This window comes from Oryctolagus cuniculus, chromosome 10, assembly GCF_964237555.1.
Source record: "Oryctolagus cuniculus chromosome 10, mOryCun1.1, whole genome shotgun sequence".
Classification (NCBI taxonomy): Eukaryota; Metazoa; Chordata; class Mammalia; order Lagomorpha; family Leporidae; genus Oryctolagus; species Oryctolagus cuniculus.
The window spans coordinates 114,213,932-114,239,136 of NC_091441.1; the positions used below are offsets into that span (position 1 = coordinate 114,213,932).

At 45.2% G+C, this 25,205-nt stretch overlaps 1 protein-coding gene across 34 annotated transcripts in view; it reads left to right on the plus strand.

Annotated features, from left to right (window-relative positions):
* Window positions 1-25,205, plus strand: part of TMCC1 (transmembrane and coiled-coil domain family 1) — a 246,548-nt gene that overhangs the window by 213,840 nt on the left and 7,503 nt on the right. For all 34 annotated transcript variants that reach the window (XM_070051057.1, XM_051851745.2, XM_070051052.1 and 31 more), the window contains one exon: window positions 12,320-13,251. In XM_070051057.1, coding sequence (XP_069907158.1) covers window positions 12,320-13,251 — 932 coding nt within the window. The remainder of the gene's footprint in view (window positions 1-12,319; window positions 13,252-25,205) is intronic.

The following is a 25,205-nucleotide window of genomic DNA, read 5'->3' on the forward strand; positions in this document are numbered from 1 at the left end:
TTTATGGATTACAATGGCTTCCCCCCCCATAACTTCCCTCCCACTCGCAACCCTCCCATCTCCCACTCCCTCTCCCATTCCATTCACATCAAGATTCATTTTCAATTCTCTTTATATACAGAAGATCAGTTTAGTATATATTAAGTAAAGATTTCATCAGTTTGCACCCACACCAAAACACAAAGTGTAAAATACTGTTTGAGTACTAGTTACAGCATTACTTCACATTGTACAACACATTAAGGACAGAGATCCTACATGAGGAGTAAGTGCACAGTGACTCCTGTTGTTGACTTAGCAAATTGACACTCTTGTTTATGGTGTAAGTAATCACCCTAGGCTCTTGTCATGAGTTGCCAAGGCTATGTAAGCATTTTGAGTTTGTCAACTCCAATCTTATTTAGACAAGGTCATAGTCAAAGTGGAAGTTCTCTTCTCCCTTCAGAGAAAGGTACCTCCTTCTCTGATGGCCCATTCTTTCCACTGGGATCTCACTCACAGAGATCTTTCATTTAGGTGGTTTTTTGTTTTGTTTTGTTTTGTTTGCCAGAGTGTCTTGGCTTTGCATGCCTGAAATACTCTCATGGGCTCTTCAGCCATATCCGAATGCCTTAAGGGCTAATTCTGAGGCCAGAGTGCTGTTTAGGGCATTTGTCATTCTATGAGTCTGCTGTGTGAACTGCTTCCCATGTTGGATCGTTCTCTCCTTCTTGATTCTGTCAGTTAGTATTAGCAGACACTAGTCTTGTTTATGTGATCCCTTTGACTCTTAGACCTATCATTATGATCAATTGTGAACTGAAATTGATCGCTTGGACTAGTGAGATGGCATTGGTACATGCCACCTTGATGGGATTGAATTGGAATCCCCTGGCATGTTTCTAACTCTACCATTTGGGGCAAGTCAGCTTGAGCATGTCCCAAATTGTACATCTCCTCCCTCTCAAATTCCCACTCTTAAATTTAACAGAGATCACTTTTCAGTTAAATTTCAACACCTAAGAATAATTGTGTGTTAATTACAGAGTTCAACCAATAGTATTAAGTAGGACAAAAAAAATACTAAAAGGGATAAAATATTAAGTTGTTCATCAACAGCCAGGACAACGGCTGATCAAGTCACTGTTTCTCATAGTGTCCATTTCACTTCAACAGGTTTCCTTTTTGGTGTCTGTTAGTTGTTACCGATCAGGGAAGACATATGATATTTGTCCCTTTGGGACAGGCTTATTTCACTCAGCATGATGTGTTCCAGATTCCTTCATTTTGTTGTAAATTAACAGATTTCATTGTTTTTTACTGCTATATAGTATTCTGTAGAGTACATGTCCCATAATTTCTTTATCCAGTCTACTGTTGATGGGCATTTGGGTTGATTCCAGGTCTTAGCTATTGTGAATTGAGCTGCAATAAACATTAAGGTGCAGACAGCTTTTTTGTTTGCCAATTTAATTTCCTTTGTGTAAATTCCAAGGAGTGGGATGGCTGGGTTGTATGGTAGGGTTATATTCAGATTTCTGAGGGATCTCTAGACTGACTTCCATAGTGGCTTAACCAGTTTGCATTACCAACAGTGGGTTAGTGTCCCTTTTTCCCCACATCCTCGCCAGTATCTGTTGTTGGTAGATTTCTGAATGTGAGCCATTTTAACCGAGGTGAGGTGAAACCTCATTGTGGTTTTGATTTGCCTTTCTCTGATTGCTAGTGATCCTGAACATTTTTCCATGTGTCTGTTGGCCATTTGGATTTCCTCTTTTGAAAAATGTCTATTGAGGTCCTTGACCCATCTCTTAAGTGGGTTACTTGTTTTGTTGTTGAGTTTCTTGATCTCTTTGTAGATTCTGGTTATTAATCCTTTATCTGTTGCATAGTTTGCAAATGTTTTTTCCTATTCTGTTGGTTGCTTCTTCACTTTCCTGACTGTTTCTTTTGCCGTACAGAAACTTCTCAGTTTGATGCAATCCCAATTGTTAATTTTGGCTTTGACTGCCTTTGCTCCTGGGGTCTTTTCTCCTCTCTCCCCTCCCCTCCCCTCCCCTCTTTTCTTCTTTTGTTTATTTGAAAGGCACAGTTACAGAGAGGCAAAGAGAGAAAGAAAGGTCAGATGGCTGCAAAAGTGGAAGCTGCACCAATCCGAAGCCAGGAGATTCCTCCAGGTCTCCTACGTGGGTGTAGGGGCCTAAGGACTTGGGCCATCTTCCCAGGCCATAGCAGAGAGCTGGATCGGAAGTGGAGCAGCCGGGACTTGAACTGGAAATGCCGGCACTGCAGACCAGGGCTTTAACCCACTGCGCCACAGCACCAGCCCCTGTGCTTTGATTTTCCTAGCTGTAAAAAGAGGATAAAAGGACTAGCATTGTGGCAAAGTGGGTTAAGCTACCACCAGCAATGCTGGCATCCCACATCAGAATGCTGGTTAGCTTCCTGCTAATAAACCTGGGAAAGCAACAGATGATGCCTCAAGTGCTTGAGTCTCTGCCACCCATGAGAAAGACCAGGATGGAGGTCCGGGCTTGTGCCCAGACCAGCCCCGGACATTGCAGCCATTTGGGGAGTTAAGCAGCAGATGGAAGAGCTCTCTATTTTTCTCTCTGTTACTCTGCCTTTCAAATGAATAAATAGGAGGAGGATAAATAGCATTTGTAATGTTGTTGTAAGAATTAAACCAGTTGGTAAACATAAAAGGATTCAGAGTAGTACTTAGCACACAGTAAGTACTGTCTGTATTAGCAACTGTGATTATTAATGTTAACTGATAGAGTGAAAGAAAAAGGGACCAAAGTGACTCTAGGGGTTTGGATCACAGCAAGTGGGACAATGTAGTAGCCATTAGCTGAGATGAGAGCAACTAAAAGAGGAACAGGTTTGGAGGATATTGGGAACATAATAAATTTGAAATGATACGGTAGGTAGTTGTTTTGTGAGTCTAGAATTAAGGGTTGTGTGGGATGGAGCTGCATGTTTAGTAGTCATCAGCAAATAAATTATTACTAAGAGCAAGAGGAGTAATTAGGCCCTTAATGGGGTTGGAGTTACAGTTTGTACAGCCCATCCTTGGAGCCTTTGATCTTCACAAGCTACCTAACAAATCATAACCAGCTCAGGGAGAGCCAGACTATCACAGACCCCAATGAGCTTTGTGGAGTTTTTTCATTACTTTAGAATTTTGCTTATCAAAATTGCTAAAAATAAAATCTTTTGTTTTAGTGAAGCTTATGTCATAAATGTACCATATTTGTAGCAGGAATTGTGAAGGGGAGCTCACTGGTGGAGTTCTATAGTCAGACTAACTTACCTGCCCATGCATTTTATACACATTTAAAATCTCAGCAGTGAATGCATGGTTCTCAGTCACTCTTTCCTCTTCCTGGCTAGCACATGATCAGCGAATAGAAGAGTAGGTTTTTAAACTTTTATTTAGTAAATATAAATTTCCAAAGTACAGTTTATGGATTACAATGGCTTTTTCCCCCCATAACTTCCGTCCTGCTCGCAACCCTCCCATCTCCCACTCCCTCTCCCATTCCATTCACATCAAGATTCATTTTCAATTCTCTTTATATACAGAAGATCAATTTAGTATATATTAAGTAAGATTTCATCAGTTTGCACCCACACAGACACGCAAAATGTAAAGTACTGTTTGAGTACTAGTTATGCCGTTAATTCACATTGAACAACACATTAAGGACAGAGATCCTACATGAGGAATAAGTGCACAGTGACTCCTGTTGTTGACTTAACAATTTGACACTCTTATTTATGGTGTCAGTAATCTCCCTAGGCAGAAGAGTGTTTTTTAAGACAGAATTACAGAGAGGCAGAGAGAAAGAGAGGTCTTCCATCTGCTACTTCACTCCCTAGATGGCTGCAATGGCCAGAACTGTGCCAATCTGAAGCCAGGGGCCAGGAGCAGCTTCTGGGTCTCCCACGTGGGTACAGGGCCCCAAGGACTTGGGCCATCCTCCACTGCTTTCCCAGGCCATAGCATAAGAGCTGGATCAGAAGTGGAGCAGCTGGGCCTCGAACCAGTGCCCATATGGGATGTCAGCACTGCAGGCGGTGGCTTTACCAGCTATGCCACAGTAACAGCCCCGAAAAGAGTGTTTTAACATTACCTCATGTTAACAGATTTGTATGTTTCAGACTAGTCAAATGCTTTATTGTAAATCTTCAGAGAATGACTTGTTAATATCATAGCCTGAGCCACTATTCTATTTTTTTTAAGATTTTTATTTATTTATTTATTTGACAGGTAGAATTACAGACAGTGAGAGAAGACAGAGAGAAAGATTGTCCTTCCATTGGTTCACTCCACAAATGGCCGCAACGGCCAGAGCTATGCCAATCCAAAGCCAGGTGCTTCTTCCTGGTCTCTCACGCGGGTGCCAGGGCCCAAGCATTTGGGCCATCTTCTCTGCTTTCCCAGGCCACAGCAGAGGGCTGGACTGGAAGAGGAGCAACTGGGACTAGAACCCAGTGCCCATATGGGATGCCGGTGCCACAGGTGGAGGATTAACCTAGTGCGCCACAGCACCGGCCCCGAGGCACTGTTCTTTTTTAACAATAGTTGTGATCTGGGAATTAGAAGGAAACTTGAATCATCTGTTCTAGTTGTTCATCAGTATGTCCTTGTCTGGCATTCTATTTTTGTTTGTGTGTTTGAAAGGCAGAGTGACAGAGAAAGAGAGATCTTTCATCTGCTGGTTTACTCCCAAAATGCCCACAACAGCCAAGGCTCAGCCACGAATTCCTGGGTCTGCCACATGGGTGGCAAGAAGCTAAGTAGCTGGACTATCATACTCTGCCTCCCAGACACCTTATAAGGAAGTTAGATTGAAAGCTCAAGAGTAGCCTTGACTCTAAGGGACAGTGGGGTACAGCATCCCAAGCAGTGGCTTCACCTTCTGTGCCACTACGTCCACTGCCTCCTCTGGCATTCCTGACATCTCTGGCATGATGTCTCCGCATGGATAGTTCCCATGGTTCATGTGAACTGATATTTATAACTGTGGTGAAGTTAACAGTACATTCCTCTTTGGCTGTAGTATCTCACTTATTTATTGTTTTTAAGTCTCAGGGAAAGATCTTTCTCTTAAAATCTGCTACTCAATAAAATTTCTTAACCGGGTGAGCTCCTAGGTTCCTTTCTCACTCAGTCTGCTCATAACAGAACAGGATGTTGTTCACTTATCACGGCTAGGATTGCAGGCCCCTTAGGAGCTAAACTCTTTCCTGCATCTCCAGTGCTTAGCACCGGCCCTGTACACAGGGCGCATTCTTGTCAAGCTTTGTTGAAAAGCGCATAAGTCACCTGAGTAGACTTCTATGGATCCGTTAAGTCCAAACATCAGGCCCTGAAGTACGCCTGGCAGTGCTGACTCTCAGCAGTGTCTGTCCCTCATAAGCCAAGAAATTGGTCCTTCCATAACAAAGCCATTTCAGAGCATCGGCCCTAGATCTTACAATGGGTATTTTGCAGTTGAGTTGGAGCATGTGGGCCAGATAAGAAGTTAATCATCTAAACTGATATTCAGCCTAATCAGTGATTTTTCCCCACTGGCCTTGGGAGGGAAGAGTATCATCTGTTGGGAGCTCTTTTTCTATACAAGCCCTGGAGTTTGTTCCATTTGTAGTTACAGAGGTTCAAGCATTGCATGACCTGTGAGATGTGCAAGTATCATGCTACAGAGATTGTGCTGAGCATTTGTAACAGATATTCACTGCTGTCTTCTTTGTACCAGGATCGTGGTAGCTTCTTGGGGTACAAAAGATAAATGTAACATGATCCCTGTCCTCAGGAGCTTGAGTCAATTTAGAGACAAATCAGTCAATCATTTCAGGGTAGTGTGCTAAGAACAATGATGGAAATACATTCCAAGATATTTGGGAATATAAAGGAAGGGCCGTTGAATTGGCTGGGAGAGGTAGGTTGTCGCGGAGGATGTCCTGGTAGAGGTTACACCTGAACTGAGTCTTCAGAGCATACTCGGAGCAGCCAGAAGGGGCAAGGGAATTACGCCCTACCCCGGCCAGGAAGTGTGTAGGCAGTCTAGAGGTGTGAACAGCATGCCGTGTCCTTAGCATGTATGGACTTTAAATCTGAGGTTCCCAATATTCCCAAGTGATCCATGATATAGTTGTTTAGTCATTTTGCCAAGGCACATAGTGGGATCTTTTAACTACAGAGCTGGTGGGCAAATTCAACCGGAATTCATATCTTAAGGAGCATGTCCTTTGCTCTCTATTACATAAGTATTATCACCCATGAAATGATGTTAAACGTCATTCTTTGTGAAACAGGGACCTGAAAAGGGCTAGTGGTAGGAAAGAGAATGGAGCCTTAAGTAACTCAATACAAAAAGGAATTTTGAGATACAATGTTAACTTCAGAAATGACCATGATTATTGTCTTAAGCAAAACATGTATCAGTGCTTTTTCAAACTTTATAAAATTAAGGAAATATACAGAGGCAAGCAGGATTTGAAGAAGCCTCTGTGGTAAGTCAGACACCTCTCCGTGCAACTAAGACTGTTACATGTAATCCAAGTTCTGTGTAAAGATGAGAAAATGTGATTGCTACAACGTACTTAAGGTGGTTAGGCACAGGTGTGGCATCTCTGTAGCACAACAATGGAGCTGGATGAAAAATATTCACAATCCAGATGAGATATGGGGGAGTTGTTGGCAAGACAAGCCTCAAAGAGATGATGGCGCAAAATTCAAATCAGAGCTGACTCCAAAGGCAGGACTCTGTCTGTTCCTGCCTCTACATAATCTGGAGTAAACGTTTGGTGCAGCAGTTAAGAGGCCACTTGGAATGCCCACATCCCATACCTGGAGTTACCAAGGCAGCAGGTGCTTGCCTCAATACTTGGATCTCTACCACCCATATAGGAGACCCAGATTGACTTCCATTAACATCAGCCTGGCTCAGCCCCAGGTGTTGTGGGCATTTGGAGAGTGGCCCCATTAAATGGGAGATAAATTCTCTAAGTTTTTTTAAAAAATTCACTATGGGGACTGGCATAGCTGGTAAAGCAGCTGCCTACTGTCCTGATATCCCATATGGGTGCCAGTTTGAGTCCTGGCTGCTCCACTTCTGAACCAGCTCCCTGGTTAATGTGACTGGGAAAGCAGTGCAGGATGGCCCAAGTCCTTGGGCCCCTGCACCCATATGGGAGACCCAGAAGAAGCTCTTGGCTCCTGGCTTCAGACCAGCCCAGCCATCCTAGCTGTTGGGGCCATTTGGGGAAGTGAACCAGCGGGTACAAGATTGTTTCTCTCTCTCTCTCTCTCTCTCTCTCTGCCTTTCAAGTAAATCTTTTTTAAAAATTCACTATGGAGAAAACCACTTTTAGGAGGGGGAAAAAGCCAAAATATTCAATATCTATTTGTTTTCAATAAATTGCAAAAATTTTCCTACTCTGTACCCCTTTTCCTCTAACCCTACTATCCGAATATTCTTCCCTGAATGACTCGTGGATGAATCAGTGTTTTAAAGGTGTCACTGTTTAAATTTTCTCTTGGGTTGTTTTCTAATCAGTTAATCCATATCTGTTAATAGATCACTTAAGTCTGGCAGATAATAAAGGTCAGAGTGCAGACGAAGCATTATAATAAGCTTGCTACTGCCACAGTTAGATCAGAATCATGGCTTCTGACAGTCACCTGGCTTTTTAGCACACTGCCATGCTTACAGTGAGTAATCAGAATGTATGCTAACCACAGCTGTAACGGGGCAGGCCTTGCTCCCGGGTGTAGCCATTTCCCAGGAGGGTGTGTTCAGAAATGGATGCTCTTCAGGATATGGACAGAAAAGACACCCTACTGAGTGCTGCTGTTGTCTTCATCCTGCCTTGTGATAACCGGGAAGCATTTTGCAGCCCGTTTATTTTAAATTAGGGATAATACTATTTTTAATAGGCTTATTGTTGAGTTACTTTATGCCTTTACTTCAGACTGCATGCCCCTTGTTTATGCCTAAAATGTGAAAGATTTTAGAGTATATTCTGAAATCTTTTAATTCTTAAATTTTTAAGAGTCACTCACTGGCCGGTGCCGCAGCTCACTAGGCTAGGTTCTAGTCCCGGTCGGGGCGCCAGATTCTGTCCCGGTTGCCCCTCTTTCAGGCCAGCTCTCTGCTGTGGCCAGGGAGTGCAGTGGAGGATGGCCCAAGTGCTTGGGCCCTGTACCCCATGGAAGACGGATAATACCTGGCTCCTGCCTTCGGATCAGCACGGTGCGCTGGCCGCGGCGGCCATTGGAGGATGAACCAACGGCAAAGGAAGACCTTTCTCTCTGTCTCTCTCTCTCACTGTCCACTCTGCTTGTCAAAAAAAAAAAAAAAAATCACTCATGGTACAGGAACGTTAGCCCATGCTAACAGCTTGCCGTGTGCCCCCAGGTGCCGGCTGTTCTAAGCACTGTTATACTTTCTGACTGATTGCACCCTCACAAGTCATCTAAAGTGAGCATTAATGTTATACCCACTTTACTTTGGACAAAGTGGAAACAGAGGTGGAGTACCAGGGATCACGTGGTGAGAAACAAAGTCGTATTTGAAGCCAAACAGTTTACATCAGATCGTATGCTTTGGTGCCGCACTAAGGGGAGCCAGATTTCAATAATGTTGTTTTGTGCCTTCTGTGTATTGTGTAAATTCTTTCCTATTTTCTGATACTGCCCTTGAAAGATTTTCAAATTTTGCTTGTTACATCTGGAATTTAGTTGTGTAGAATGAATTAGGAATCTAATTTTATTTTTAATTTATTTATTCAAGAGGCAGAGAGAAAGTGAGCTCCCATTGTTGGTTCACTCCTCTAATTCCCCCAATTAGTAGGGTCAGCTTGAGTCCAGGAGCCCAGAACCCGAGCCATGTCTTCCACATGCGTGATAGGGACCCAGCCACCCAGGCCATCACCGCTGCCTCCCAGGGTCTGCATTGGGAGGAAACTGGAATTGGGAGTCGGAACTGATTATCCAGTGTTGAACCCAGAAACTTGTACCTGGGACACGAGCATTTTAACAGCTATACCAGTCACCCGCCCCTGCAATCTGACGTTGCTGTTACATAGAACAACCTAATTGCTAATGAGAGTTATTGAAAAAGTGAAGAACTTTTCAATTGGTGCATTCACAATTCACAGCTAAGTCATCCTTTTCAGTGCCGAGTATTCCTGCATGAAGCGTAGACATCCACTTTGTTCACAGCTCAAGAAGAGGTATTCTGCTCTCTTGTTCTGTGACTGTGTGGCTTGGTACACCTTTCCCCTTCCTCGTCTGCCATCCACTCTCCCTTTTTCTTCATTCTCTCCATTGTATCTCAGCATCTCCCACCTTTTTAAGAATACTGCGTGGGGGAATTGGGAGACGTTCCCAAGTCATGCAGTGATTCCTAGTTCCTTCCGAAACTGCGTGGATGTATTTTTCTTTGGAGGCTGAAGACCTTGCGTCTGTCAGCTGTCCTCTCACAGGCCTGTAGATAGTTCTGAGTAGGAGTCGTTTGTGGGACTGTATACTGCGGCTCTGCATGCCTAGGTAGAACAGAAATCAGGCGAAAGACAGTTGTTTTATTTCTTCAGTTACTATGGAGGGAAACAAAATCACATCTAAAATGCAATTCTTTGTAAATAATTAACTGTACTGAAAATATAGTGTGGTGTTTTTTCAATTTTAGAGACGTAATCAAACCTTGATACAAGTCCCTAAACACTGTGATCAATGTTGATCCTCCAGATTAAGTTAAACTTGATCTAAAGAAAGTCTACAGAGTGCATGTAAACTAATGCTATGTAAATATCAGAACCTAACAAAGAAAGCCGAGCATGCATAAGCTTGGAGCAGTATTAGATAGTGTTCATTAGGTTTGTTGTTCTTTATATCGTGGTGCTCTTTGAGCTGATTTTAAAACTAAGGACTCCATTAGGGTCCTATTGTATACTGTAGTTCTGGGATCTGAAATTGGATTCCGAAAGAAATGGAAAAATGAGCCGGCGCCGTGGCTCAATAGGCTAATCCTCCACCTTGCGGCGCCGGCACACCGGGTTCTAGTCCCGGTCGGGGCACCGGATTCTGTCCCGGTTGCCCCTCTTCCAGGCCAGCTCTCTGCTATGGCCAGGGAGTGCAGTGGAGGATGGCCCAGGTGCTTGGGCCCTGCACCCCATGGGAGACCAGGAAAAGCACCTGGATCCTGGCTCCTGCCATCGGATCAGCGCGGTGCGCCGGCTGCAGCGGCGGCCATTGGAGGGTGAACCAACGACAAAAGGAAGACCTTTCTCTCTCTGTCTCTCTCTCTCACTGTCCACTCTGCCTATCAAAAATTAAAAAAAAAAATATGGAACAATGAGAATTTTCTACAGTCTAGAAAACTTTGAGCACTGAAGAAAATGGATTTTTTTTTTTTTTTTGGACAGGCAGAGTGGACAGAGAGAGAGACAGAGAAAGGTCTTCCTTTGCCGTTGGTTCACCCTCCAATGGCTGCCACGGCCGGCGCACCGCGCTGATCCGATGGCAGGAACCAGGTGCTTCTCCTGGTCTCCCATGGGGTGCAGGGCCCAAGTACTTGGGCCATCCTCCACTGCACTCCCTGGCCACAGCAGAGAGCTGGCCTGGAAGAGGGGCAACCGGGACAGAATCTGGCGCCCCGACCGGGACTAGAACCCGGTGTGCCGGCGCCGCAAGGTGGAGGATTAGCCTAGTGAGCCGCGGCGCCGGCTAGAAAATGGATTTTGAAGAGCTGTTGTTGCAAGTCTTGGTAACTGGACTGTCTGGAACTCTGGCTTCTCCTCCCTGCCTCTGGCTATGTCACTTGCCCCCAGGAGCATCAGGCGGAAGGAGGAAGTGACAGCAAACAGTCTTTATTCCAGATACTCTGTTTTTTATTAAGTAGTCGAGCATGATGTCATTTTGTCATGAATTTCAGTCTTAAATTATCTTTTGACTTTATATTGCTAACTTGTTCATCTAGAGAGAAAATACTGTTTTTATTCACATCAGTAGTAGTATACTGAATTCAGTAAGGAACTAAATGTGTTTAAAGCTTAGAGGTCAGCATAATTCCTGATCAGATGGCCACGAGGCAATATATCCTCACGGAAAAAGAAAGTTACTGCAACCGATGCACGTTTCAGACTTGGTGTATTATGAAATATGGGGTAGGGGAGGGGGTAACCTCTAGATAGGTTTTTGTAGACTACTTATACACAGAAAGGGAATACGATGTTTTAAGATGGTAAACTTGTCATCTAACACTTGAACTGGGAATTTATAGTGCTCTAAGTTGTTTTATTATGGTTTCTGTTACTGCTCAGCTGGGAGCAGTGTCTGAAGTCTTTCTGTGAGCCCTACTCTGCTTCAGGAGCACAAGCCACACCCAGCAGCACCCTTTTTTTTCCCTCCTGAGTTTGGGAAACATGACCTCTCCCAGCTCTGCTTTGAAGTGTGAAGGTTTAAACATTTAAATCTGAGCAGCTTTTCTTCTTCTGCACTGCCTTTGAATGGTTCTAACCCATATGAAAGGCTAGTCAGTCCCTTGATTAACAAAACCTTTTGGAGACTACATTTTGTGAGTTTTATCCAGTTAAAGACCCGAATTGAACCTTGGCTTGTTTAATTACTTACCTCTTCCTTTCCCTATCTGAGTTAGCTCGCCCAGGTTTACCGCCGTTCCTTGTGGTATAACAACATTCACCTTTGCCTCTTTCAGCAATATCTTCCCATTCTTACCTCTTCTCGTCTCCAGCTACTACCAGTTAAGTGTCCTTATTAGAATAGAATGATCCATTACCTTTGGCATGATTGGATTAAAAAGATAACCATGATAAAAATTTGGTTTTTCTATCTAGCCATTGACATACGTCATCTTGCCAGCATTTTCATATGACCATAGTCTGTAAGCCTAGAACAGAATCACAGTGATGTTTGAATACCAAAATGTTCTTACATGCTTAACTTGAAATGCAGATAACCTTGTTCTACATAGATATAGTTGTCAGCCAAATAATGCTAAAGGATATGAACTAATTCATGTTTAAATCCACTAAGGGGACACTGTTATTCAAAGAAACACTGTAATAAATCCTCTAGCAAAAGAATACCCTCATATCTGATGGAAATATTTTTTCATATACTATATCTGTTTTACTTGGAGCACAGTAGACTGGTGTGACAATAGTATTCAAGAGGGAAACAGGGACAGGAGGAATTCTAGGTCATGACCTGTGCTGAGATTTGGGAATAACTTTTCCGTACATTTTGGCCTACTGATTCCAGTGAATCTTGGGGTCCTTCTAACGTCTGCCTCTTTTTTTATGCTAGATTGAGCGGTTGGAAGTAAGCAGCCTTGCCCAGACTTCCAGTGCGGTAGCCTCCAGCACCGATGGCAGCATCCATACAGACTCTGTGGATGGAATCCCAGACCCTCAGCGCACAAAGGCTGCCATTGCTCACCTGCAGCAGAAGATCCTGAAGCTCACGGAACAGATCAAGATTGCCCAGACGGCCCGAGACGACAACGTCGCCGAGTACCTGAAGCTTGCCAACAGTGCAGACAAGCAGCAGGCTGCCCGCATCAAGCAGGTCTTTGAGAAGAAGAACCAGAAATCTGCCCAAACCATCCTGCAGCTGCAGAAGAAGCTTGAGCACTATCACAGGAAGCTCCGAGAGGTAGAGCAGAATGGGATCCCCCGGCAGCCAAAGGATGTCTTCAGGGACATGCACCAGGGCCTGAAGGATGTGGGAGCCAAGGTGACTGGCTTCAGTGAAGGTGTGGTAGACAGTGTCAAAGGCGGCTTTTCCAGCTTCTCCCAGGCCACCCATTCAGCAGCAGGGGCTGTGGTCTCAAAGCCCAGAGAGATTGCCTCGCTGATTCGGAACAAATTTGGCAGTGCAGACAATATTCCTAACCTGAAGGACTCTTTGGAGGAAGGGCAAGTGGATGATGGAAAGGCTTTGGGGGTGATTTCAAACTTTCAGTCGAGCCCAAAATATGGTAGTGAAGAAGATTGTTCTAGTGCCACTTCGGGCTCAGTGGGAGCCAACAGCACCACTGGGGGCATCGGCGTAGGAGCATCAAGCTCCAAAACTAACACCCTGGACATGCAGAGCTCAGGATTTGATGCGCTGCTACATGAGATCCAGGAGATCCGGGAGACCCAGGCCAGACTAGAGGAATCCTTTGAGACCCTCAAAGAACATTATCAGAGGGACTATTCCTTAATAATGCAGACCTTGCAGGAGGAGCGATATAGGTAAGTTGTATGGATTTAAAATCCTGTTATTGTTTGGGATTCCTTCTGCTTGGATGCAGTGAAGTGACTTTACGTCTTTATCTTTCTCTAGAGTGTCCAGAGCACGTTAGATATGTCCTATGACATCCATGTACGTTCCTGTTTGACAACAGAGCAGAGGCATAGCAGTTAAATGCATCCCACTCTGAGGAAGCCCGTTAGTCAGGGGGTGGAGCATACTCTCCCGTGTTCATTCTGATCCAGGCGTTTAAAGTAAAGCCCAGGCTTTAGGCGTTGATAATCACAGGACCACACAGTCATTGCAGCCCATTCAGAAGATTTATAATTCCTGGAATTCTGTAGAAATCAGAGATACAGCCCAGCTAAAATTCAATGAACCTTGTAGATATCTGGCCTTAAACATGCTTATCTGGGCAAATGGTACAGAAAGATTAGATTGGAAACAAATCCAATCCAGAGAAGTATGTGTGTTACCTTTATAATGAATTGGCACATGTTTGAATGGGGACTATGAAATGGTGCTCTGGTGGTCAGAAAATTTTCCAAGGGCTAAATGCTTTGAGTCATGATCTGTGTGAAAGGCCGCATCTGGTCTCTTCTGTGTTTCATGTTACACTGACGCAACAGGAGGACACTCTTCGCTTTCTCCAAGTGTGTCCTTTCCCCTCGTTTCCTTTACATACAGAGAAAAATAATATCCCCAGTGGGGTACTCAGTTCACATCCAGGCTTTGTCGGACAGAGGCCACCTCATGAGACAGATTGAGGCCCTGTCCCATGACTACATAGAGGGGCTCCCCAGGACTGTGTAACATCAGCGGTTGAACTCTGTTAAGGGCCATTGCTCCTCTTAAAAATGAAAATGTGTTTTTTGTTTTGTTTTTTTAAAATGTATTTTATTTATTTGAAAGACAGAGTTAGAGAGGTAGAGACAGAGAGAGAGGTCTTCGATCCGCTGGTTCACTCCGCAGATGGCCGCAATGGCCAGAGCTACGCTGATCCTCAGCCAGGAGCAAGGAGCTTCCTCCAGGTTTCCCACGCGGGTGCAGGGGTCCAAGGACTTGGGCCTTCCTCCACTGCTTTCCCAGGCCACAGCAGAGAGCTGGATCGGAAGTGGAGCAGCCGGGACTTGAACCAGCGTCCACATAGGATGCTGGCACTGCAGATGGCGGCTTTACCTGCTATACCGCAGTGCCAGCCCCTCTTTTTTCAATTCTAACTTAAGACTTGAAGGGAAAAGAAAGAAGCCCAAAAGCAGATACTTTACTTTTTTTCATTTGTGTTTATTTTATTTACTGAAAGGCAGGGAGAGAAGGACAGACTGAGATCTGTCTTCTGGTTCACTCCCCAAATGTCCACAATAGGCAGGGATGAGCCAGGCAAAAGCCAGGTGCCGGGAACACAATCCAGGTCTCCCAGATGGATGGCAAGCACACAACTACCTGAGCCATTGTGTGTTGCTTCCTTGAGTGTTTGTTTTTTTAAATATTTATTTATTTATTTGAAAGTCTGAGTTACACATAGAGAGAGGAAAGGCAAGAGAGAGAGAGAGGTCTTCCATCCAGTGGTTCACTCTCCAGTTGGCTGCAACAGCTGGAGCTGCACCAATCCAAAGCCAGGAGCCAGGAGCTTCTTCCAGGTCTCCCACGTGGGTGCAGTGACCCAAGGACTTGGGCCATCTTCTACGGCTTTCCCAGGCCATAGCAGGGAGCTGGATCGGAAGAGGAGCAGCCAGGACTAGAACTGGCACCTATATGGGATGCTAGCGCTTCAGGCCAGGGCGTTAACCCACTGCGCCACAGCACCTGCCTCTCCTAGAGTGTTTATTAGCAGGAATGCCAAACAGGAGCAGAGCCAGGACTCAGGCACTCCAGTATGGGATGTGAGCATCCCAAGAGGCATCTTAACCATTAGGCCAAATGCGTGTCCCCAGTACTGTTTTTATTTCTCTGTATTATATATTCTTTAATACTGAGAAGATGCTGTCCGGAATGCAATAAGTGATCTAAATGTTCAAATGGATTCTAAAAATAAAACACCGAGTTCTTTGTATCATTTTACAACTAAGTCTCAAGTTCAGGTTCCAAGTGTACTACTTAGAAACTTTGAAAACCAGGCATTCAGGCATTTCTTAACTTCTCTAAGTCGATATTGCCTCATCTCTGAAAAAAAGAATGGTAGTCTTTGCTTCACAAGATTTTGACATTTAAATGAAAGAATTTGTGTAAAGCAAATAGCTCAGTGCCTGGCCACAGCTGCTGTTAACCCGTTCCATCAGTGTCTCTGCCTCCAACACACACACACACACACACACACACACAGTGTTGTGTGAATGTAGGGACCTAGGTATTCCACAGTCAGTCATTAAAAAAGCAAAAGGAAATGCAGAAAACTAGCTGTTTTGACGTCTTTATTTTGAATGGAGAGCTCAATATTCCAGTTTTTTTTAATTATTTATTTATTTATTTGAAAGTCAGAATTACACACAGAGAGAAGGAGAGGCAGAAAGAGAGCAAGGTCTTCCATCCGTTGGTTCACTCCCCGGTTGGCTGCACCGGCCGGAGCTGCACCAATCTGAAGCCAGGATGCAGGAGCTTCTTCCATGTCTCCCACACAGGTGCAGGGGCCCATGGACTTGGGCCATCTGCTGCTGCTTTTCCAGGCCACAGCAGAGAGCTGGATGGGAAGTGGAGCAGCTGGGATTCGAACTGGCTCCCATATGGGATGCCAGAACTGCAGGCAGTGGCTTTACCTGCTACACCACAGCGCCGGCCCCACATCCCAGTTTTTAAATTCCTCCAGAGCTTGTTATGTCTTCAAGTCAGATGTAGGTCAGTGTGAGAAAATCAGAGAGGAAAAACAGGTCTCACAAGCCCTGCCTTTGTGTAAGTTAGAGACAAGACAGAGTTTTAGCTCTTCATCATCACCTCATTAAAAGAATGAAGTCCAAGCCACTTTAGGAGGTAATGATCTTCCATTGCACTTTGAGTTTTCTGTAGTTGGTTAAATGTCTAGTTTTCTGGACCAAAGAAAGAACATGAGTTAATTTGCACAAGAAGTTAAAGCCTTGGTTGTGGGGGCGACTTGTTTTGTCATCCCACTTCAGCTTTGGTGTTTCCTTAAACCACAAGCTTGAACAAAGAAAGACATTTTACCCTTTGCAACCCTTTTGTTGCACTGAAAATTATCTATAAAGAACATTTAGAGATTCCCCTGCGTTCATGTGTTTTGTATGGTACATGTATTTATCGCAGATGCATATGTTTATCTGGCTTTGGTCATTGAATAGCTTCACGGAAAGGAAATTTTTTTCCACAAACTGAGGGCGATTTTAAGCACTTCTGGAGAATTTTTCTAGCCTTCTTTTAACAAAACACAATGAACCTCACTGATTAGAAATAGTTTAGAATGGTAGTATTCTAGCCTAGGGCAATAAGCAGATTTATGAGGCTAGAAGGCCCTAGGCTTGTTTTTTGTTTTTGTTTGTTTTTGTTTTTTTTGTTTTTTTGTTTTGTTTTGTTTTTGTTTTTTTTTATAATTTCTTTTCACCTCTTCATGTCCCCTCTACCCTGTTAGTGAGCTGCCTGCAGCAGCCTCTTTACTAATTCTGCTTCTACTCTGGGGGAGTAGGCTAAGGATAAATTTGCAGGATTCTTTGGTGACCCAATTAATGCATACATGGCTGCCCTAGAAACATTTTTTTTCTTTATTTTTTCTATGTTTTATAGCTAATGCCTTTTTTTTAACTTATTTTTAAAAAGGAGTTTTATTTATTTGAAAGGCAGAGCAACAGGGAGGGAGGAAGGCAGAGATTTTTCCATCTGCTGATTTACTCCTCAAATGGCAGTCACAGCCAGGTTTGGGCCAAGCTGAACCCAGGAGCCTGAAACTCTCCATTTGGGTCTCCCACCTGGATGGCCAGGACCCAAGTACTTGGGCCATCTTCTGCTTCTTTGCCAGGTGCATTAGCGAGAAGCTAGATGGGAAGCAGAGTCAGCTGGAACCGGTACTCCAGTATGGGATGCCCACACTGCAGCACAAAACTGGCCCTTCTTTTATTAGTATCTGCGATGCGAGAGGGACGCTATTACTGCTTGTTATTTGATCATGTGAAGGACACTGTCTCTGACAGCATTCTGTAACTCTTTATACTTCACATGGATTTGCTAACCTCGCAATAGCCCTGCAACTATATTATCCTGGCTTTACACATAAGGAAATTGAGGCACACTGGGGTTTTAAAAGTTTGCCAACGGTCACTCACTAAGTGGTTCAATGAGGGTTCAAACTCCATCTTAATACCAGGACAGGTTTTTTCCAGCTGAATCCTGAAATCTATATGATTGAGAGTCTGGTCCAGCTCTAAGAGCTGCAGTGGCAGGCAGTGGGTGCTGAGCCTTGTCCAAGTCAGAGTTGGTCTTCACTAAAAGTTGAGTCACTGGGTTTTGTTTTTTTTTTTTCATACTTTATAAAATACTGTAAATTTATCTATTTTATACGTGAATTCCCAAGCTAGTATAATAGTGTAATAGATGGGACCTATGTCAGGAACCCATGCCCAGTCATTATTCCCCCCTCGAAGAGTCCCCTCTCGATAATGTCACTCGCTGGAAGTGCTTCCATCGCTCTCAACCCTAGTGAGTAGAGCCAGGAAACACAATTGCCCAAGACCATTTGCTGAATTCTGGAATAAGCAGAAGCATTCCGGAGCCCGTGGAGTACAGTCTCTCTTCACTTACAGAATTGTGCCCAAACTAACAGTGTGGAATCAGCACCATGTATGTCCAGCCCAGGAACCCCCTGCAACAAAGCATGGGTCTGAACTGCACCTCATCTCTGGACTAGGAACTGGTTCATCTCTGAGCCCTGCTTTGGACTCACAGATGTCAGTGAGGTCCCATATTCAGGGGAGGTGGGAGATAAGGTTTGGAGTGAAGGTTCATGATGGGATCTTCACCATCTTCACATTCTTCTTGTCCACTGAGTCTCTTCATCCCGTGTAAGTGTGACTGCAGTTCTGTTAGTGGCAGGAGGGTCGGTAGTACTTCCTTGGTAGATAAAACATCTAACTTAATCTCACTCACAGATGCACCTGTGGAAGGCCAGAAAGATGAACTGACTTTTGCCAGGTCACACAGTAAAATAATTTCACCTATATTTAATTTGCTGCTGAAAACTAAGGACTAGGAGTTGGCATCACGGTGCAACAGGCTGGGCAGGCTGCCTGCGGCACTGCATCCCACAGGAGCACTGGTTTGAGTGCTTCCCATCGAGCTCCCCGCTAATGCACCTGAGGAAGCAGAAGATGGTCCAAGTTCTTGGATCCCTGCCACCCTACAGGGGAGACCCAAGTGGAATTCCAGGCCCCTGGCTGTGGCCTGGCCCAGCTCCAGCCATTGCAGCCATTTGGGGGCACTGAGGGTTGACCAAGCAGATGGGAAATATCTGACTCTGCCTTTCAAATAAAACTAAATCTCAACAAAACAGAACTGAACTAAGGGCCATCCCTGGTCCAGTACTGGCTGTGATGTATTAATGGCTCAGGTTATGAAAGGAAAAAGTTGTGCTGTGCAAGATGTGTTGAAAATGTGAGAGCTAGGCAAGCGTTTTGAGGACTTCCGGTTACTGGCTGTATAGAGCAGCATCACGGAGGACTAGCAGACATCCCCCCACTGTTGGTGAGCATCAGTGCCACTTTGAAATCTATTTTAGGGGGATTACTGCTCTTTGGAATCAGTTGCTGAGAATGTTTCTAAGGGGCCCATGGATATTTTAAATATCCATGATTGAGTCATAAGAGCAGAAATACAGAACCAGGGCATCACCGTGAGCTGTAGGACAGTTAGCAAGCAAGCTGGCTTCATTAGGCACATGCTGTTGGAATTCAGGCAAATGAGTGTTTAAATATGACTTTTAATATCACCAGATGTAAGGTAGATGCTCAGACATAGCTGTTTTAGCACCTTTTTCCTGGGTGTTAGATTTTTCAAATGAAAATTGAGCTAAGACTCTCCAGAGAGCATGTAGGCTTAGGTTTGTACAGTAAGTTTGAAACAGAAGCAGATAAAGTTGAATCAGTCTAGTTTTTTTTAAGACATTGTCTCCATGAACTTTTAAAAAATGTTTCTTTTTATCTACTTGAATGGCAGACAATAGAGCACATTAGAGAAAAAGAGACCCTCTATCCACTGGTTCATTCCCAAAATGCCCGATAGAGCTAGGGCTGAGCCAACCCAAAACTAGGAGCCCAGAACTTAGTCTCTTACATAGGTGGAGGTCCAAGCACTTGAGCCATCTCCTGCTGACTCCCAGTATGCATTAGGATGCTAGATCGGAAGCGGAGGAGCCGGGACTGGAACTGGCACTCCAATATGAGCTGCAGGCAACCCAAGCAGACGCTTAACCTGCTGTGCCACAACACCTGCCCCTAGTCCTTCATGTTTTAAGGAGAAACAAGTTCTGGTTAGGAGATGTTCTGATGAAGGATAAGACCTTCTGTAAAATTAGAGATTTGTAGGTGAGCTCTTCCCAGGTGAGCCACTGAAGGTGTTACAGGAGGGAGGCGGTGAGGGGAAAGAGATTAATTCCCTAGTCCACAGTAATTCATTAGGCTTGTCCTTGTGATACTGCTGAAGCTATGTGGCCTTGAGTGAATCACTTAACTCATCTGAGCCTGTTTCTCCCTCTGTAGAAACCAGGTAATGGTATTTATAGATCAGGGTTCTGGAGGTTATTAAATGAGAAATGTGTGTGGAAGCAGCTAATATGGTGCTTGCTTTAGAGAATGGGTTCTGTAAAGGCCCCTCCTGAACCTCTGTAGGGTGTGCCAGGATGTTGGAAAGCTGACGGTACCAGGTCCCTGACCTGCCCAGAAACTCCTTCTAGCTTCTCTTAATTTCCTGCGTCCCTGCAGTTCTGGGACACTGATGTTGTGCTTTTTCTCTTCAACTGAAGCCTGGTTCAGTGTTTCCTGGTCACTTTTCAGACTGCAACACAAATGAGGAAACAAAAGGAAAAGAGGGAAAAAAAAAATCCCCTTTCCTGAGTTCATCCAGGCATCTAGTCCAGGCCCCACTGTGTGCCATATTCCTTCCTTCAGCTGTGTCTTGGCTCTGGTCCGACGCTGGCAGGAGCCACCTCAGGTCTCTGGTATGCATCTGGGAAACAGTGCAGTAATCTGCTCCCATACAGACTGTGTGTGTCCACCCTGGGACCTAGTTCTTCCCGTTTCGCTGAATACCTGCTCTACAAGTTTCCTCAGCCCTCTGCCCCAGTGACCTGTTGCCCAGCCAGGGGAGCAGCAGTGGCTCTCAGAGATGGCTTCACACGTTGAGACACACCCAAAAAGTAATTCTTTACTCACCCAGTTTCTCATCCATCAGGAATTTGACCCAAAAGGGGCCCTGGCTTATCTTTGATCTAGGGAGGTGGCACTGTGTTGACCAGTCCAGTGACTGAGACACTTTCCTGAGATCAGTATAGCGAATTGTTCGCTTACAACAAAGTCTGAATTTGTTTAATACTTCATAGATTGTGTTTTGCCTCCATAGAGAGTGAATTTCACTTGCTGAAATGTTTTTTGTTTTTTTTTTTTTAAAAAAAGGTTCTACAACTTTCAGGCTTTTTCTTTGTTCACAGTTAAGCTGAAGCCATAGATAGATGCCTGGAAGCTCTTTGAGACGGACCTTTGAGTAAAAATCCTCCAAATGAGTGACTGACCTCATGCCACTTTGTATTCCAGTTGTAGGATCCGGAACCAGACTCGCCCTTTCATCCTGTGAAGGACTTAAAAATCCCTTTGTGGGGAAGTCTTCATTTTAAAAATCACATGTGAAAGGCTGTGTACAGTTTACCTTTCGTTTTCCCCCCTACTTGGTATCAGTATGTAATGAGAAGAGTGGGTATTCTTTCTATGAATTCCCTAGGGTACTTGGTCTGTCCATTTTAGAATTTAGACAGGAAGTAAATACAGGCCAATAAAGTAAGCTAAAGATTGTAGCACTCACACCTCCCAGGGAGGAAGGAGATGAGGATTAACAGAGAAACGGCCTCATAAATCAAGTTCCTTGGAGGCAGACGATACACATAAAAAGGTGTGGGAGAAAGGCAGTTACCATCGTCACTGTCATTGTCAGGGCTAGTGTTTTGATCCTTAGGATGATTAAGTAGATTGGGGTGAACCCTGAATTCCTCCCCACATGCCATCCTCCACCCAAAAAACACATCACTTTTACTGGAATCTGTTAGTATGTTTTCAGACCAGACTATCCCATGTAGGGGCTACATAAGCCACGCTGGGACAGTGGCACTAAAAAACACTTTAGTGCCAAGTATGACCAGGTTTGTGTTTTCAAATTAAAGGTTGTGAGGTTATAAAAAGAGCTGAGAAGCAAACTCACAGGGCTTGGGAGAATAAATGAGGGGGAAACATTTCAGTAATGACAGGCCAGTGACGTTTCGTCAAGGTACTGAGGGCAAGCCCAGAAGACCTGCGTTCCAAGATGGCCAGGGCATCTTGCCAGCCTCCGTTCATCAGACTGCAGAGCGTCAAGGCTTATGGCGTTCTCAGTTTCCTCCCTGGTGTTTCCTGCAGATTGGAGGTGCTCACTATGGTAACCTAAAGCCAACTGTTTGTGTAAGTGGAATAGGATTTCAGCTACGCAATAATAGCTGCAACTTTTCTGTTCTTTCAGAAAATCAACATTCTCCAGGTAATTCTTAGCACTCAAAAAGGAAAACAAATGCTGAGAGCTACTAGCTGATGAGTTAGTGGGGCTGTTTGAGCTGGATCCTTCTTGGGTCTTGCTTCACCCTTGAGTTCTGCAGCTTTGTATTCACCTTGATTAGTCTCTTAACCTGTTTGTTTCATCTGTGGGGAAACAGGGCTCGTTCTCACCAAAGGCTGTTTCGCAATTTAAGTTGCTATAGTACTTGCTAATAAAGTACTATCTGTCAGAACATTGGGAAAGACTAGGCTTGAGGAGATGGTGCTGTTAATTTCCCATGTAACTAAGTATTCTCCAAAGAACTTTATTTTCTAGAGGAGTCTTTGTGAGGACTGGCAGTTTCTGGAACGTTTAAAAGATCAGATACAGTGGGCTTGGACACATGCATACAGAACAGGCCATGAAAGGATGGTAGGTAGGACACTTTTCATCAACAGGAAGCTGGTGAATAACCTGACAAGCTGGAGCAGGGATGTGCCAGGAAGCTGCCTGTGTCCTTGGGCCGGCCTGGGGTTGTGTGTGCCCAGAAAACCCATTTGTGTGGTATCATAGTGTTGTGAGGTGCCTCAGTCCAGGCTCTCGTTTGTGACACAAAAGGGAATTCAAGGCCTAGAGGTAGGTGAAATCCAACAGAAAACCAAGGTTTGTCAGGAGAAGTGTACACTGAGGAAGGGACACGGAACTGCTCCAGAGAAGGCTGCCCGCACCTTTATATGAACTGGGGGCATAGAGGGTGGTATCGGGGCAAGACTTGACCCATCGTGTCCTGCTGTTCTATATATAGGACACCTACAGAAATAATACGGAGAAAACGTGAACTTAATGGGTCAAGTACTGCCCATTTCCTTGCCTTTTTTAGGAAATCTTGGAAGTGCTATCGTATCAGGTACATGATGGGAGTTAGTGTGTCAGCCATGGTAATTTTATAATGATATTGTAATTAGCAAAAGGTCATCGTGAGACACAGCCAGCAACCACATTGGTTATTTTTAGCCAGTGTCAGTTCTGAGCAGCAAAACAGTGCAATAAGGCAGGGTTTGGGTGGTGGAGACGGGATGCAGTGAGGTGCTGATGACCCCAGCTCCCCCCTGCCTACATCAGTAAGAAAAACACCCTTAATCCTGGAAACAGTGAAAGTTCCAAAATACGTAAAAATTGAGAATGGGGGGATAGATCAAGCAAAGAAGGCCTTGGGCTGGCATTGTGCTGTAGCGTGTAAAGATGCCGCGTGCAATGCTGGCATCCCTTACGGCTGCTGATGATCCAGGCAATGAGCCGAGAGTCACCTGCGAGCCCTGGAGGAAGCTCCTGGCTCCAGCTCGGCCCAGTCCTGGCCGTTGGGGCCACCTGGGAAATCTGTCTCTCCCTCTCTTTCTGTGGCTTTGCCTTTCAGATAAATAAATCTGAAAGAGAGGCCTAAGTAAAAAGTGGAGAGGGGAGCCCACAAGCAGATCTCTGAACGGCCGCACTAGGGGGTTTGAGGGAGAACTAGGAAGATGACAGAAGAGGAAAACGTACCCGAATGTGTACTTGCGGTGCGCCCTCTCACTGAGCCCCTTTGCCAGGCACTTGACACTTTCCTCCTCGGTTCACCTCTGGAGTTGCCCCCGAGAGGAGGCAGTCTCCTCTTCCCAAAGAACAGGATTACCCCTGCTAGTGAGTTGGAGACTGGAGATTTGAATCTGGAACCTGGCCTGAGCAGCCTTACCGACTACACACACTGCATCTCTAAATGCCGAGTAGGTGGAAGGAATACAGTGGCTCAGCCAATTCCGGTTTGAAAATGACTTCCAGTCACTTGCGAGAGACCTTTATTTTATAACCACTGGCTCGTGGCAAGGGTCAAGAGTGTTGGGAACAAGTGCTGAGAACTTCTGCAAGTACTCCCAGTTCACCTTTATCCTTCACCAGCTACTCCATTGTGTAAGTGACTAAGTAAATGCCAGTATTTCACAGTCTATCTTACATACTTCACATTACCACTCTCTCATGTACCTCCCTGCTCCTTCTGGGGTTGTTAAATAGGTATGTTGTGATAAGAAATATACCGGCCGGCGCCGTGGCTCACTAGGCTAATCCTCCGCCTTGAGGCACCGGCACACCAGGTTCTAGTTCCAGTTGGGGCACCGGATTCTGTCCCAGTTGCCCCTCTTCCAGGCCAGCTCTCTGCTGTGGCCAGGGAGTGCAGTGGAGGATGGCCCAAGTGCTTGGGCCCTGCACCCCACGGGAGACCAGGATAAGCACCTAGCTCCTGCCATCGGATCAGCGCGGTGCGCCGGCCGCAGTGCGCTGGCCACGGCGGCCATTGGAGGGTGAACCACCGGCAAAGGAAGACCTTTCTCTGTCTCTCTCTCTCCCTGTCCACTCTGCCTGTCAAAAAATTAAAAAAAAAAAAAAAATACCACAGACACTGGATTCTGTGACTAGATAATCTCAAATTCTAGTAGACAAAACCTTGGAGGTCTAATTAAATCTTCCAGTAGAAGAATTATTTCTTCACCATCCCTGACAAGTTAGTTTTCTCGCTGTTAGTGAGGGTTTTTTGTTTTAGATTTATTTGAAAGCATTATACAGAGAGAGGGAGGGAGAGACAGAGATCTTTGGTCTGTGGAATGGCTGCAGTGGCCACAACTGGGCCAGGCCTAAGCCAGGAACTAGGCGCTTCATCTGCGCCATCTTCCGCTGTTCTCCCAGGACATTCAAAGGGACCAGGATTGGAAGTGGAGCCCATATGGGATGCCAGTGTTGCAGGTGGTGGCTTTGTCTGCTGTGCCCCAGTGCCAGCCCCAGAGCACCCTTTTTAAAGGAGAACTGAAACCTCGCTATTTTTAACTCTGACTCCTTAGTTCTAGAAGCTGTCAGGAAAGAAGAGACAGAGTATGAAGCCACAGCCAGACCAGGTTTCTTCAGAAGAAGGAAGCCTGGGAGGGACTCAGCCCAAGTGAATGCATGCAGTTGCCAGGGCACACTGCCCTTACAGACCAGCGGCTCATCTAGTACAGAGTGGCGGGGAGGGGCTTGGGGGTCTAGCTAAAGCTGGGCTGCCGAGAGAGCGAGCTTGGGCTTATGCTCAAGGTCCTGTGAAATCACAGTGTGAGCCGGGAGAGGTTCGGGCCAAGGCTGAGGCTGGACCCAGGAGCTGAGCTGTTGAGCGGGGGCAAGAGAACTTGGGAGGGATGGGGCAAGCCCAGGTGGATGGCGGGACTCTGCAGGTAGGGGTATGTCCAGC